The sequence below is a fragment of the Dama dama genome, chromosome X, assembly GCF_033118175.1.
Source record: "Dama dama isolate Ldn47 chromosome X, ASM3311817v1, whole genome shotgun sequence".
In the NCBI taxonomy this organism is placed as follows: domain Eukaryota; kingdom Metazoa; phylum Chordata; class Mammalia; order Artiodactyla; family Cervidae; genus Dama; species Dama dama.
The window spans coordinates 51,184,113-51,200,565 of record NC_083714.1 but is presented as its reverse complement, the minus strand read 5'-3'; the positions used below and the strand labels follow the sequence as shown (position 1 = coordinate 51,200,565).

The 16,453-nt window shown below is 42.1% G+C and overlaps 1 protein-coding gene across 8 annotated transcripts in view; it reads right to left on the bottom strand.

Moving 5' to 3' along the window:
• The window catches only part of AFF2 (ALF transcription elongation factor 2), a 538,050-nt gene that overhangs the window by 119,457 nt on the left and 402,140 nt on the right, over positions 1–16,453 (bottom strand). For all 8 annotated transcript variants that reach the window (XM_061135862.1, XM_061135864.1, XM_061135865.1 and 5 more), the window contains one exon: positions 6,263–6,359. In XM_061135862.1, the coding sequence (XP_060991845.1) occupies positions 6,263–6,359 (97 nt within the window). The remainder of the gene's footprint in view (positions 1–6,262; positions 6,360–16,453) is intronic.

Below are 16,453 nucleotides of genomic sequence, written 5' to 3'. Positions count from 1 at the left end.
AGAGGGGGCTCTGGAGTCTGGACACTACAGACTAGAAGCCTTTGGAATTGGTCAAATTGTGAACAGTTTAAAACTTTAAAAACAGAAATTTTAATAAACCTGTCAATACAATTTATTTGTTAAGAAAACATTTGTGACTGATTAGGTGGCTTATATTGAAAGAGAAGCACCAGGTCTATATCTTTAGATCTTTTATTGAACTGCAAACACAGCATCAATAACTGCTTCTCAGCTGTAAATGAAAATTGACTCAAGGTTTAACCCCTCATTTTCAGGAGTTCTTTTAATCCCAAGAAATAGAAGGAAAAAAATGGACCAAAAGGAAAACTGCAGGTTCAGTGGTATGAGGGGTGAGGATGTGCAGAAAACCCCACACCTACACTTGCAGGAAGCCCATCCTACTGGGCTGTGCTGCTCTCAAGCCAAACCCCAGGGGACTCATCACAGTGTCACTGCCTACCCTTCAAGACTGGCTGGAAAATGGCAATTCAATAAGTGTTGGATGGGGAAGGCCAGTGCTGGGTTTTATATTTATGATGTCAAGAGTGGCAGTTGAGAAGGAAAAATGAAGTCAGCTAGGTAATGGACATCATGGAGCCCTCCCATCCCAACCATGCTACTTTTTAAAAATTTTATTGAAGTATCATTGATTTACAAAAAAGAATTTATATATACATATGTATGTATATATAACTGAATCACTCTGCTATACATCCAACCATATTATTGATAGCTGACTTCAAAAACAAAACAGAACACATTGCAACGTGTATGTTCATGCAGACTAAATTCAAAACACTGCATCCAGTTCAAGCATTGTTCTTGAATATTCCAATGTCCGATGCCAACTTGAAGTCATTATTTATTTCCCATTCATGGGAAGCCCTTGAGAGAAAACCAAGATGACTAGAGCTTCACAGTAAACCCTACAGTCTTTCTCTAGGGCACAGCGAGAACTCAGAGAAATAAGAACTGGTATGACGCAACTCTGCACCCATTTAGTCCTTTGAAGAAAAGCTCCATTTTAGACACATAATTTTCCTGGAGGACTTTGGGCAGTGTCATTGGCAACCTGGCCTTTCTTCCTGGGATGTCTGGGTTAAAACTCGTTGGGGCTCAGAGGGGAGGAAGAGTCATCCATTCCCCATAGATGTCTTTGGGTGCAGTTAGGACATTCAACCCAATTCCTAATAGATCCCACTGAATGCTAAGGCCAAAATGAAGGGCAAGATCTATTTACCAGTGGACCCCTAAGAAGGGGCTTCCAACTCATGTTTAAAAGGGCCATAAAGAAGAACAATCACCAATTTGTGAAGCAATTGTGTTTTTCAAAGCATTTTCTTATACACAATCTTCATCTTGTCCTCAGAGTTAGACAAGACTGGTTATTCCAGTTTATTAGGGAGATTGAAGTACAGGCTGCTCTAGTCCAAAAATCATGCTCTTTTAAAACTATTTTTTTTTTACAATTTGTGTCAATTACAGCAAAGTGATTTGGTTACATATATATATTCTTTTCCAGATTCTTTTCCACTATAGGTTATTACAAGATACTGAATAGAGTTTCCTGTGCTATACAGTAGGTACTTGTTATTTATCTATTTTATACCTAGTAGTGTGTATCTGCTAATCCCAAGCTCCTAATTTATCCCTCCCCAATCCCATTCCCTTTAGTAACTATAAATTTTCAAAAGCTATGCTCCCAATGACTACGTTTACAATTCCTCATGGCAAGATGCACACAGCTAATACCTGTTGGGAAGACAGATCTTTTCATTCAAGTTTGCCACAAACTGATTCTTTTCCAGATAGTTAATTCAGCAACTCTCTTTCACCTCCCATTCCTCACAAGAAAAGAGAAAGTAATGTAACTATTCTCTCAAATATGAGACACTTTAGATCATTAGTAGTAGTAGTAACAGATGATGATGATGATGTAAAGAGGTGAGTACTAAGTGCTAACCATAATTTCACATGATTTGGCCTGTATTAATTCATTTACTCATTGAATCTTCACTATGATCCAGTGAAGAAATGGCTATTGTTACCTCGATTACCTCCATTTTATAGATACTTAGGTCTTTATCCCAAGATCACCAGACAAGTGACAGAGCTAGGATTCAAGCCTGTCAGACTGCACACCTAAGCTCTCGCTCACTCTCCTCCAGGAGGCCACCTACGTTCACCTATGAACTCAGCTGCCTCCCAAACTGTCCCAACCAAGACAGTAAAATGCAGTGGGGAATGTGGAGAGCATATGCAAACTTTTAACAAATATTTTCAGGGTACAATCACCAGGGCTTTTTCACTGAAACCATGTGCATATATGATCATGCATCTCTGACTTTAAAGAGTCACAGGAAGGTAAAATACCTTCTTAAAAAATATATTTATATTCCTGGGTCTCCATAGCTGAGCATTTGGTGTTTTTAATTTGTATGTTATGCTCTTCCCCTTCAGGCTTCCTGCTGTATTTCCCTGTTTGCAGGAGTAATACTTAGCATTTAAACACATCCTAGTGGTTCTATTGGTGTCTGTGCACAGGACCCACTCAGCACAGCCAATACTACCATGGAGGGTGCCCGTAGAGGGGCAGGGAGAGGGAATAGTGTTCTGATTAGGAGAGACTTGGATTGAAAGATCAAATTAGAAGCTGACACATCTTGAGCCCATGTTTCCTTTTCATACAAGCATTTACAATGCATTCTCTCGGGATTCTTTATATCACAAACCATAGCATACGGTCTTAGGAGCTTTGGGGAAAAGATTCATGTATACTCACCAAATCTGGGCAATTTGGGTTTCCTTAGGTGAGTCCAGGTGCAATGATTATGAATGAGATGATCTGAGGAAGTCTCCAGAAAGCTAAAGGCTTTTTTATTGAACTATGTGTGTCTGAATGTAGTTACTGGGTTCTGAGAAAGTTTCTATGCATAATGCCGGCTCAAACCCATGGAGTGGTCTGATCCCTCAGACACATCATTTATCACACCTGTGCATTTGTTTGGATGCTTTCCCTCCAACCATCCTGCCAAAAATAGAATGATTCTGCAATTCTGCAGCTTGGACTGGAGGCCCAAATCTACCACTAACATTTGCCATGAGGCTTGACTAAGACCAACCACCTAACTTCATGTTTAGCATAGATCAGTGGGAGTGCTCAGAACTTCTAATGTGGCTCGAAATGCGATGGGCTCAACTAAAAGATGAGGGAATAGTACCATATGACATATGTGGTGCCATGTTATCTCATTGGAAAAGAAAATGATTTTGGTTGTTCCTCGGTAAGTTAAACATAAATTACCATATGATTCAACAATTCCACTTCTGGGGGGAAAGACTGAAAGAATTGAGAGATTCAGTTCAAAAGAACTGAAAACAGGTGTTCAACAAGAATGTATATACCAAGGTTCATGGCACCTCTATTTCTGAGAGCCAAAAGGTGGATCCCAGTGTCCATCACTTGAAGAATGGATGAACAAAAGGCAGCAGAATAGTATTTAGCCATAAAAAATGAAAGTATTGATCCAGGCCACAACATGGATGCACCTAAAACCACAATGCTGAGTGAAAGAAGCCAGACACAAAAGGTCATGTATTATATGATTTCATTCCAATGAAAAAGGCAAATCCAGAGACAGAAAGTAGACTAGTGGTTGTCAAGGGCTGGGAGGTAGGGGAGCTGGGGAGTAGCAGCTCAATGTATGATTTCCTTGTGGGGTGATAAAAATATTTTAGAACTGGTGTTGGATCCACAAGCTTGTGAATGGACTCAGTGTCACTGAATTTTAGACTTTAAATTAGTGGATTTTATGTTATTTAGGTTTTACCACAATGACAAGAAAAGGAAAATGATGTCAATCCATGCATTTTTGAAAAAGAATATTGCATCCCAGAAAGCCAGAACTCACCAAAACTTGGTGTCACTGTGCCTGCCTTCTACCCCAGGACCACTGTCTCCTGACCTTGAGCCTTCGGGCTTTGTAACTATTCCTCAGACTCTATAAGGAGGGTTTGTTTGCAAATGTTTATAACTTTATGCCCACTTCTTGTTTCCTAGACCCAGTTAGAGAGAATAAGTTGTCATTTTGCCTTACTTTAGATATCCCAGGTCAACTCCCCCTTCAAGTGAGAACCTCTGTTGGGAAAGGCATGACCAGGCTAAAGGCAGTGTGCCATGGAGCACCGCCAACTCACCAGCAGGGATTACCCGAGGGTCACGGCACTGACACAGTCACCTGAAACATGGTAAACTCCCAAAGGATTCAGGCCAATTGACCTAATGCCACTTCTTCAGATAAATACAGAAAATAACAACTCGAGAAGCCAAAACAGCAGACTGTACTTGCGTAATCACATGAAGAAGTCAACCTCCAAACTCTACTTTCGCTCACTGTTGATGACTTGCTGCAAGTGTTCATTAAAAAGTCATGTTGCATCTGTCAAAATCAATGACCTAGGATTTTTTTGGAGGGGTTATTTGCCATAATAATGTTCTGGTCACTGGTATATTAAATGCTGAAAGCAGGAGTGGCACACACGGGAATGTAAGTGCACATTTTCCATTTGCTCTGGAGCCCAAGTAGGAAAAGGATTGCTTGCATTCAGGAAATGTACCACAAGCTCCTGGGAGACAAAGGTGCTTGGTCTTTATAAATCACCAAAGTTACAAAGATGCAATTTTTACATATTATCCAAAATACAAGCCGAATAAAGTGGAGAAAATAAAGGAGAGGGGAATTTTGGCCACCTGAGAGTCGGACACGACTGAGCGACCTCACTTTCACTTTTCACTTTCAGGCATTGGAGAAGGAAATGGCAACCCACTCCAGTGTTCTTGCCTGGAGAATCCCAGGGACAGAGCAGCCTAGTGGGCTGGCATCTATGGGGTCGCACAGAGTCGGACACGACTGAAGCGACTTAGCAGCAGCAGCAGCAGCAGCAGCAGCAACATTGAAGATGTACTCAATTTTAAAATTATACTAAATGGTAAGCATTCTCGTGGGGTCAACAATTATAGATGAGAATGGAGTGGGTGAGCCTTGGAGAGTTTTTCCTAAGGTTTTCTTTTATTTTTAAAATTAATCTATTTATTTATTTTACTTTACAACACTGTATTGGTTTTGGAAGTTTTGGCCACAGCAATCAGAGCAGAAAAAGAAATAAAAGGAATCCAGATTGGGAAAGAAGAAGTAAAACTCTCACTGTTTGCAGATGAAATGATCCTCTACATAGAAAACCCTAAAGACTCCACCAGAAAATTACTAGAGCTAATCAATGAATATAGTAAAGTTGCAGGATATAAAATTAACACACAGAAATCCCTTGCATTCCTATACACTAACAATGAGAAAACATAAAGAGAAATTAAGGAAACAATTCTTAAGGTTTTCTTTGCAGGCTCCTCACAAAATATTTAGTGAATGTGGAATTCTGTAGTTGTTAACTACCTTGAAAGACTAGTGCTTGAGCATGCCTTGAAATACCCCGGTTTCAGTTTTATAACTCAGCAGACTTCACGATAGAAACAACATGATTAGGTTTTAGCTTTTTTTTTTTAAAGGTTATCTTTCTGTGTTTATTTGAGATTCTTGGGACATCCAGGAGGACCCCACAGGCAAGACAGTTTTCTGTCCTAAAGGACACACATGAGCATCACTGATACTACACATTCCACTGCCACACTCACGATTCATACATGACACCCGATCTTTTTAAATCAACAGGTCTGGGCTCATTGGAAATGCTGCAAACACACATTCTGGCCATCTAATTTGGTGTTAAGTCCTGTAAATACTAATGATGCAAAATGGAAGAAATCAGGGCAGCAACAACTTTTTACCAAATGTCTTTTGCCTAAAGGCTCATGTGGGTAGTCACATTTATACACTAAGGAATGGATGAGTCTGGGTGCTAAGTCTTGCTGGAGTTACTATAGGAAAGTTACACTGCACTCAAGGCCATAGTTAGTCCATGATAGGGAAGGATGATCTATACTGCTTTTGATGACCAGTAGGTGTGTATATGGTGAGGAGGGAGCAAAAGGCAGGGGTGAAAGCAGTGAATTTTAAGAGCTCAGCATCTCCTCACTGAAAGTGTGAGCTGAGTTGACCTGGTCCAGAACACTCTGCCTGCCCTTGCTTGTTTCCCTTGCTCCAAAGCCCAGCGATGAAGCAGCAGGCAGGCTTGTGGATGGCAAAACCATTCTAGTTCCTTCAGCTCCCTCCCTATGGGTCCAGAATGAGCCCTATGCTGTTCCTACCTGGTAGAGTTCAGTGGCAGTGCACTGAGTGGTCAGGGTCTTCATGGGCTCAAGGTCATCTTCATCACTGCTCAGCTTCAAGTCGTCTTCAAGCATCCTACAAAGAAAAAAAGAAAAAAAAAAAAAAACAGTGGCACTGATGTTAGAAAGCGTCTTTTCTAAATCATCCTCAGATACATCTTGCGACGAGGATAAAATATTGATGCTCCAATCTGACAGCTGCAATTCTGTCAAAGGTGCAGAGGGAACCAAGATTCTTTCAGCTAATTAGATATTTGAGCTCTTATATTTATGTCTGACTCTGCACACATCCTCCCTCTCTACCTTCCCCTAAATCAAGGGAAAAAAAGGACTGTTTCAGCATCTCCAGAGATGACTGGAGTCTATATATTTTTACTACTGAAAGTGTAATAAATGTACTGATCAATCATTGTGGAGGCAGAATGTGGCAGTGGATCTCTACAAGAAAAGATGCTTCGAGTCTCCCATGAAAGAACAGGGGCATGAGAGCAGCCCCTGGCTGGAGAGGCTGTTGTCGGAGCCTGCTGGGGCTCTATGGATGATAGAGGCAAAAGGCCCAGTGAACTTCCATTGCCTTCCAGTGCCCTCTGCACTGTGGCAGCTCGGTGGCCACAAAATAGCTGGGTGAGAAATGGCTCGTCATTAACCTTTTGATATATGACCGATCTCTTCCCGTAAAATTTGATCCCCAAGATGTAAGTCCACGATATGTGTAAGAAATCTTTCTCTCCTAAGGCAAGGTACCTGAAAAATATGAGTGGTCGGAATTTGGGTGATGAACTAGCACTTTCAAAATTGTTTATCGAGCAGACAGAGCCTTCTGTTTCTATAGGGATATTAATTCCAGTGCCACCCTCTTTCTAACTCCAAACTTGAGCTACAGCATGAAGAGTGACTTACTGTCTTAGAATTCCAGTTACACTTTTTTCAAAGACCAATTGGCATTACTATTTTTATTTTTTAAACACAAGTTTCAAACTCATCCCCAGGCTTCAAGTGGGGCCAGCCCCAGCTTCACTGGACTGATTACTAGTTTCTGAGCATACTTGGCTCTTTCTTGCTTTCAGACTCAGCATCAGGCTTCACTCCCCGGCTAGAAGTCCTTTCTTCAACTCTGAAAGTTCTATTTTTCCCCCCACAGCTCAGTCAGATCCCACCTCCTTCACAAAAGCTTCCAAGAAAGAATCTCCATCTCAGAAAGAATCCTCTTTCCCTCTCCCCACTCCCAGCTCTGGCTGATCCCAGCACTGGCTGTCCACTGAGCACCCCCCAGCCCCCAGTTCCCATGTACACAGGGGCAGCAACTTATCCACCTCGGCCTTCCACACAGTGTCTTCCCAGAAATGATATAGCCCACCAGCCTCATTTTGCAGACAAGCAAAGAAAAGTTCAGGGAAGCCAAGTGTTTTATTCAAGGTCACACAGCTAATTAGTGCTACAGCCCATCCTAAAACTCCCATCTCCTGATTCCCACTTGTGTGCGTTTTCTAGAAGGGAAGCTGGAAGGCAAAAAGCAACTTCTAATTTGATAACTAGGAGAGCACATTATTTTGGAGGTTATGTCCAAATGTTAGAAAGGGATTCAGGTCACAGTGGGTTTCAGAAAATCTCCAACAGAAAGTCCACTTCCTCCAGTTTTGTGCTCAGTCACCTAAGGCCAGGATGTGTTCACTGAAACTGGAAGATGGATATAAAGGATGATTCGTGGGAAAGACAGTTGTTAGAATTGGTTTCAGATGAGTGAAATTTGCAGGATTTATGACTGTCCTTCAAGAGACTAGTGGATGTTTGGAAGATTTTAGAGAAGTAGACAAAATGCATGTTAGCATTTCTTTCGCAGTTGCAGGCTTATGACTGAACAAATAATTCTTTACAACCCCTTGTGGAAATGAAGACTGTATCATTCTCATAAGGAATAGAACTCAAACATTTCAAAATGACCTGTGATGGGCTTCATTTTCTGTGTGTATGTGTGTTCCGGTAGGCAATGTCTATGTGTTAGTTTACATGTAAGGGTTCAGCAAAATAAATGATAAATGTTTAAATGATTCTAACCCTTTAGAGAATCTATTTCTGTGTCAGGGAAGGTGCCAAGTATTTGATTGTTGTTGTTGTTTAGTCGCTCAGTTGTGTTGACTCTTTGCAACCCCATGGACTGTAGCCCACCAGACTCCTCTGTCCATGGGATTCTCCAGGCAAGAATACTAGAGTGGGTTGCCATGTCCTTCTCCAATGGAATCTTCCCGACTCAGGGATCGAACCCATGTCTTCTGCATTGGTAGGCAAATTCTTTACCACTGAGCCACCAGGGAAGCCCTAACTATTTGACTAGCAGCATGCAATTTGGATCTTATGAAGGAAGTTCTCAAAATAATAATTAGCCCCATGTTTGGGTGGAAATTATTAGCCCCTCCTGGAAAATGGGGCTACAGTGAGGCCTAGAGAGTTTAAGGAACCTGTTCATGGTCACACAGCTCATAAATCATGGCAGCAAACACAGAACCCAGACCATCTCCAGCCAGAACATCTCCAGCCAGAGTATGTAATGTTTTCTTAGAGGATGTAACTTAAAAAGGGAAGAATAAGAAAGAAAATCAACAGCAACAACAACAACCCCACAAAACAAAACTGACGTGGAATCAAAATGCTGGATTCAACTGCAGGTTAATCATAAACTCTGATATATAGGTAAGTCATTCACTGTCTCTGCACCTCATCTATGGTCCCTCATCAGTTAAATGGGATAATATTAATAATCAAACTCCTTGCAGGGTGGTGGCAGTGAGCATAACATGAAGCAATGTATGAGGAATGAAAATACAAAACAATGCAGGGTATTATCTGTTAGTTTGGAAATAAATTGCCACAGTTAGAAATAACTGTTAGCAAGTCATCACAAGCAAAGTCTTAGTGAGACTTTGTTTCTCTCATCTAATTTTGCCAACCAACCCAAAGTTTGCTGTGGTGACTCAGGAAATGTCTCAGGGGTCTCTAAGATCCAGAAATGGGCTCATGATCTTCAGGTTACTCTCCTTCAGTTAGAACCAGGTCATGGAAAGCAGAACTCAGCACTGATTCGACTCTCCAATCAACTTGATAAGATCTTAACATGGAAATGAAAGGCCCTCCAGTGAACAGTTCTAGAAATAGCCAGCCAATCTGTATACTGATTGACATTAAACACTTCCTGTGCAACAAGCTTGGTGTGGAGCTGGCTATTAATAAAATAAAGGACAGTCTGATGCATAGATTCAAGTCCTGGCAAACACAAGTCAAGGAAATCACTAGAAAGGCAAATGATCATGAGTTATCTCTGGAGGTGTTAAGCATTCATTTTATCCCACTCCTTCCCTGATCTATTAAGCTTTATTATTGAATCTACATGTACTTGTTTGCATTTCCATCTAGAGCTAATGCTGAACATTACTCTAGGGAAAGTGGAGGATTATGAAAGATTTGGCATTTAATTATTATAGCAGCACCATTCATGCCCATTGCAGTTCAGGTGGTCTCAGCAGAAAAATGGTAATCTCTTTTCATGAGGTTATAGTTCCAGAGACAGATTCAGCACACATTGGAGAGCCCCAAATGTGAGCAGACCACACTGAGGTGAATGTCTGCCCACATGTGTGGTCATCAACAATGACAACAACAATTGTTCTCCCACTTCTCAATTACAGTAAATCCCTACATACGAGCCTTCAAGTTGTGAACATTCAAAGATGTGAACTTGCCCTTATGTGCCAGCTGTTTCACTGTACTATTGTATTTTTCCAGGTACTATTCTCTAAGATTAAAAATGTTTTCTTTATTTTTTGTGTGTGTTTGTTTTTAAGTATTATTTGTGTGAAAAGTGAAAGTGAAAGTTGCTCAGTTATGTCTGACTCTGTGACCCCATGGACTGTAGCCCATGGAATTCTCCAGGGCAGAATACTGGAGTGAGTAGCCTTTCCCTTCTCCAGGGGATCTTACCAACCCAGGGATCGAACCCATGTCTCCCTCACTGCAGGTGGATTCTTTCCCAGCTGAGCCACATGGGACAGTTTTATAAACCTACTGCAGTACAGTACTGTACAGTTGATTATTTCAGTTGGGTACCTAGGCTAACTTTGTCAGACTTACAAACAAATTGGACTTATGAACACACGCTCAGAACAGGGGGACTTACTGTAGATGAAAACAGAACAAAGCAGTGATCCTTTGTGACTCCAGATGTTTTTTCAGGATCTAGTGCTTCAAGGGGTCTGCCTTTGTGTGAAAATTCTGTTTTCATTTTATCTATGGCATCATTTCTTGAGTATTAAGAAATAAAATAATTCATTAGATTGTGTCAACAAAAACAAGTCCTGGTCTAGAAAAGCTTAGATACTGAAAGTTGGGACAGATGAGATGGGATGAACAAAAAGAAGACTTGGGAGGCCTTGGAGGAGGAAGGAAGAGCCATGTTCAGGGTCTTCTCTGCTCCTAATTCTCTGGGCCTTGAGCAGATCCTGGTGGCCTCAGAGGGCTCTTGGCACCAGAAACCCTAGGACACTATGGTGTGACAGGCCCCATATTACTTGCATCTGTAAAATCTGTTGTCCAGAAACCTTGCCACTTCACAGAATGGAATGCTCAGGTGATTTTGAAGTGGAAAAAACAGACAGTTTGAAATATTATTCCATAAGGTTCTATGAAAATGAAGCCTTTAGTTGTGGCAGCGTGAGCCTCAGAGCAAGGGCTTAAGAGCCAGACACATCTGAGTTCAAATACTGGATTTTCTAATGGGCTTGCAGTCTTGAACTAATTAATTAAACTCTTGGAATCTAAATTTTCTCACATGTTAAAATGAGCAATAATAATATCTACTCTGGAGAATTTTTGCAAGGATTTGAAAAATAAAGCTTGTACAAACTGCCTTGGAGTCAATACAGGTGGCTTTTGCTTTCATCTTGGTTATTATTACTATTGTTGCTATTAGTACCTGAGCAATGGTGCTGTAAACATTTGAATAATACCAAAAAAGTTCTGATGGTAACCCAAAGACTGGCAAAGGCATCAGCTAGCAGGCATCATTGGAAGCCCTTGACCAGGTGAGGAGAGGTTCAAAGATCCTTAAGGAGTTTGGAAAGTTTCAGGGTTTGGATTTATTCTTCTAGAATGTTCTAAACACATCGTGGCTGTTTTGGGTTTCCTGAAATTCTCCAGAGTGCCTAAGATTCCCTGGAGAATTTGAAGGCCAGTTGCAAGTGGAAATACCTAGGTAGTTCCAAGTGAGAGTTAAAAAAAAAAAAAAGCCTGTCTTTGATGTCCTGCTCCTATATCTGCAGAGTGACCTGTGGACCCAGAGAAAGAGGTCAAGGATGGCCCCCACTGGACATTGTGCTCACCTTGGGTTCTGTCTTTGGGTCTACCACTCTCAGGAGGTGGTTCCAAGACACGCCTGACTTTAACCTTCACATGTAAGACTGGGCTTCATGAGCTGTTACTTGACCCAGAATCCTTGCTCAGAAGCAACCTTCTGAACCCCGAGTGGTTCAGAAGCCTGCACAGTGCCTTTTTGTGAATTACAAAATGGGGCCCCTCTGGGCAGACAGCCCATCAGGTGCACTACTTGATATGGGCTGTATTCTGGCTTCCAGGTGTTGATGGAAATAGCTGCCATATTGGTGAATGATGCATAGATGGACCATGGCTCTTCCAGCTGAAAGTGCCTAAAGTGTTACCTCTGTCACCTGTCACCCAGAGGAGGCACCTACAACATTGCCCATGTACGGCTACAGCCTTTGTCTCATGCTGTCAGACGTTTGTTTCTACTGTAGCTTTAATTATTTTCTGTTCGACCAGTTAGGAGTTGCCCTGTGCTATCTCATAGCTTCCATCTGGTAGCCTGAGTGCTGTTCTCTGTAGCCCACACCGGGCCACTGGACATGCAATGGGCTGGGGAGGTAGGGCCAGTGCTTCTAGTTCCATTGTGTGGGGGAGGAGAGGAGGCTGTTTCAGTCAGGTTTTAGGCACTCAAAAACTGAGAACCATAGCTTCTCTCTCAATTATTTTGGGGTTTTCAGGGGACTAGCTTAAATTACCATTGTCCTCATAAATATTCAGAGCTGATAGCAATCAGAGTAAGTGTTTTCATTTTTTTCTCCAAATGAGTAACACAGCAGAGCCCGGCTAGGCATCCCAGAGAGTTCAGGGGTGCCTGAAGACCTGAGCCTTCTTGTCAGGCAGCCTCTTACTGTGGACCCCTTTCTAGAATAGTATCTTAGTCCTACTGACTCCTTAAAGGACACTTCCTCTTAATAAAGTAGGTTGGAGGAATGAAATATGACTGGACTAGAACTACTCAGGGAATTGTCTATTTCCCTACCTAGTGCTTTGTAGTCTCGGCAGCACTGAAGCATTTGTGGATAGTGAGGCAGGCGATGAGGAAGAGGCTGTGATATTTTTCAAAGCATTCATTCTGTTTCCCCAAGGTAAAGGCTCTTTTCTCTGGAGAAGCTGCATTTAATTTTCTCAAGGTTTTAACTTAAAAGTCAGATTTCATGACCACCCCACTGGGAATCCTGGAAATTCTGAGTCTGAGGGCTGGGGCAGTGACAAATAGTTTGAAGATCCAGACTGTATTCTATGGGGATAAATCTCCAAGATTTATTGGAGGGACCTCTAGCCCAGTGTCGCCCAGTGGGTCCACAGCCTGGGTCCCAACTAGATCATGTGCCCTTCCATGGGCATACAGACCAGAGAAGGAGTATCTTTTATAGCTGATGGTCTTCTTGGGGTTTCAGAAAATGGGGCATCTCATAAGGTTATTCTGGTTCCTTAGTGAGGGAATTGAGAGGTCCCTTAGGGACCATCTATCCAGTCCAGGGGTTGGCAAACTGAGGCCTTCAGTTCAAACTAGCCTTCCTTCTGCTCTTATACTACCTGTGAGTTAAAACTGGTTTTGCATTTTTAAATGGTTGAGAAAAAAAATCCAGAGAAGAATAATATTTCATGACATATGAAAATTATATGGCATTCAAATTCAAAGTCATATTGAAACATAGCCACACCCATTCATGTATATACTAACTGAGCTTTTATGCCACAATGGCCAGGTTCAGTAGCTATAATGGAGAAGATAGGGCCCAAAAAGCCTGAAATATTTACTATCTGAGCATAATAATGTTTGCTGACTTGTGCTGTAAACCAATGGTTTTCAAACTTTCCCACAACCAAGATTCCTCCCTTGCCAGGTGAAATCTTATTAGGAACCCCAAATAAAAGAGTCATGCTGCTTGGCTCACAGCCAGGTTTGGGAACCTCTGGGGTACCCCAGGGATGATGAACATATTGTGAAAACAACTCATCTGGTCAAGTTATATGTTGGGGGTAATTATGGCTCCATGGATATTACACAGGATTTTGTTAGAGAACATGAGTTAAGTTACTTAACTTTTCTGAACCTCAGTTTACTTTTCTATGTAATAGGCATAAAAATAATATCTCTCTCAGAGATTCAAGGGATCCAGACTAGTCTGTTTGGCTTGAGTCCTGAGTACATACATACAAGGCAACAGCAGGAAACAAAAGAGTAAGTATCTGATTTCTAGCCACACGCATGGCATGTATGAATTTATATCTATATTGCATACATTAGCCCAAGCTCATAGAATGAACCTTGATGTATATGATTATTGACTTGTATCAAACTGCCACCTCTTCAACCTTGGACTTCTGTTGAATTGATCACATAAATTCAGCACAATACCAATTTTCTCCTCCATGGGATTTATTTTTAATTTGATTTTCATTTTCTTGGTATATTTCTCTGGGTTATGACATTTTCTCCAAATGTGGGAACTCAAGTTATCATGCAAAAGACAAACTGCCTAATAGAATTCAGATGGCTTTCAAGAATGTTACACACACCAAAACATTATTGTATCATTTTTCAGGGTGTGTGTGAAAACATCTGAGAGTGGATTTCCCTGGAGAAGATCATAACCCAGTGGGCCAACCTGGACCTGACAACAGCTGCTGGTATCATTCCAAAGGGGAAAAGAGAATCTTTTGTTTTAAAAAATATACCAAGCATGCATTTTAATAGTAGATGGTGCCAACTCTTCAGTAGGACTGTCCGAGTCATCTTGAATGAATCGTGGAGAGTCATCCACACGGAGTAATAGGGATTCACTCAGGACCATTTACTGGGCTTGGTATTTGTGGGTGAGACAATGTTGGAGCACACAAGAGCACACATTTTAGAGTTGGGCTGTGCTGAATTTGAACCCTAGTGCTAAAACAGGCTTCTCTGGTGGTTCATTCAGTAAAGAACCCGTCTGCAATGCAGAAGACCTGGGTTTGGTCCCTGGGTCAGGGAGACCCCCTGGAGAAGGGCATAGCAACCCACTCTAGTATTCTTGCCTGGGAAATCCTATGGAGAAAGGAACCTGGCAGACTACAGTTCATAGGGTCTCAAAGAGTTGGACACAATTGAGCGACTAACACTTGCACTTTCTAAAGCATACTGAGTGTGGACTAGGGCAAGTTATTTATCATAGCTTCAGTTTCCTAATCTGTACAATGGAAGCAATAATAGTACCTATTTCAGAAGGGTGGTATGGAGATTAGATGAGATTATGTATGTGAGATGGTTGGTAGACACTCTATGATTACTGTTACTATCATTACTACTTGTCATGACTGTGCTTGGCCCTGGGGAGGCAGCAGTGAGATGACATGGCCCCTTCTCCTAAAAAAACTCATACCTTAAGAAGGATAAGACTTGATAAACAAACAATAACAACGCAATGTTGTAAGTTCAATGTTAGAAGCCTGTAAGAAGGGACTCAAAAGAAGGAATGTTGATGTCTACTCAGAGAGTCTAGTGAAGGCTACCCAGAAGCAGTAGTCTTTGAGCAATGCCTCTGAAGCAGAATGAACTGCCAGGGGAGGAAGAAGGAAAGAGCAGCCTAAGGAGAACAAGCAGAAGTAGCAAGAGACTTGAGGTTTGGGGAAGAGTGGGGCACTTGGTCTGGTTGGAATATACTATGTGTCGGCACCAATGAAAAGGGCTGAGTCTAAGAGGGAGGTTGGGGTGAGACCAAACCTTACCTCATTCTGAAGAACAACAGAGAGGGGAAAGAACCACAGTTTTTAAGCAGGGGAGGTACACAGGGAGCCAGACGTAGAGATCTCTGAGAGCAAAGGACCCATAGGTGGACTGGGAGACAGACATCTGTGAAACCACCATTGTCATAGTCCAGGGAACCAGGACACTGACAGTCAGCTTGGGGGAGAGAAGGGACCAGATTCTATAGACATGTTGGGGTTAGAATTCAGCTGTGTTGGGACACTGACGACCTTGATGCCCAATGTCTTCCCAGCCACTCTGAGGGCACTGAACTCTGCCCATCTCCAAAACACGCACACACCCCTCACAATAGGCTGTCCCTCTCTGTTCACGAGTGTCTCCTGCTGCTCCCATGGCTGCATACCTGCCCTAGGACCAGGGGAGGGGACGGTCTCTCATACTCAACCTTCCTCTCTCTGAAGACACATCTCTTAAGTTCCATTCCGCACTGATGAGGTAAGGCAGATGTCGTTCCATGAAGGCTCCTTAGAGCAACCGTGGCTGAAAGAGAGCAGAAACCCCTGCGGTTCCTGCCAAGGATGTCCCCAAAACACAGGGCACTTCATTACTTCTCTCTTCCCATCAGCTCCTAATTGTTAAAGGATTAAGTAAAGAACTCCTTTTTCGAGATGGTCCATTAATCTCCATCTAAGGAAACTCTTCAAAACTGAAATATTAAGGTGCTATTAAGCACCCTACAACTGGTGCCTGCTGACAGTCCCTGTGCTTTCCATGAAACTTGATGGGAGCTGGGGGTAGTTCTTAGTGAGATCCATGGCACTGCCAAGCCTTAGCTGATAACACAGCACTGTAGCTTGGAGTGCTTTAAACTGTTTCTCAAACCCCTTTCTAGAGAAAGGTTGTCAAGAAGGGCTGTTTACCTGAACTGACATGGCAGATAGGATTTCCTGGAGGCCGAAGCATAAAGAATCCACATTGTCTTTCAGATTGCTGAAGCACAACAGTCAAACCTAACCACTGAGGCCTACATAAAACCGTGACAGCAATGTTGCCCGGTTGCTTATGAAAAGATCAGCTAATTGATATGTTCAGCTCTTTCGCTTGCATCAAAT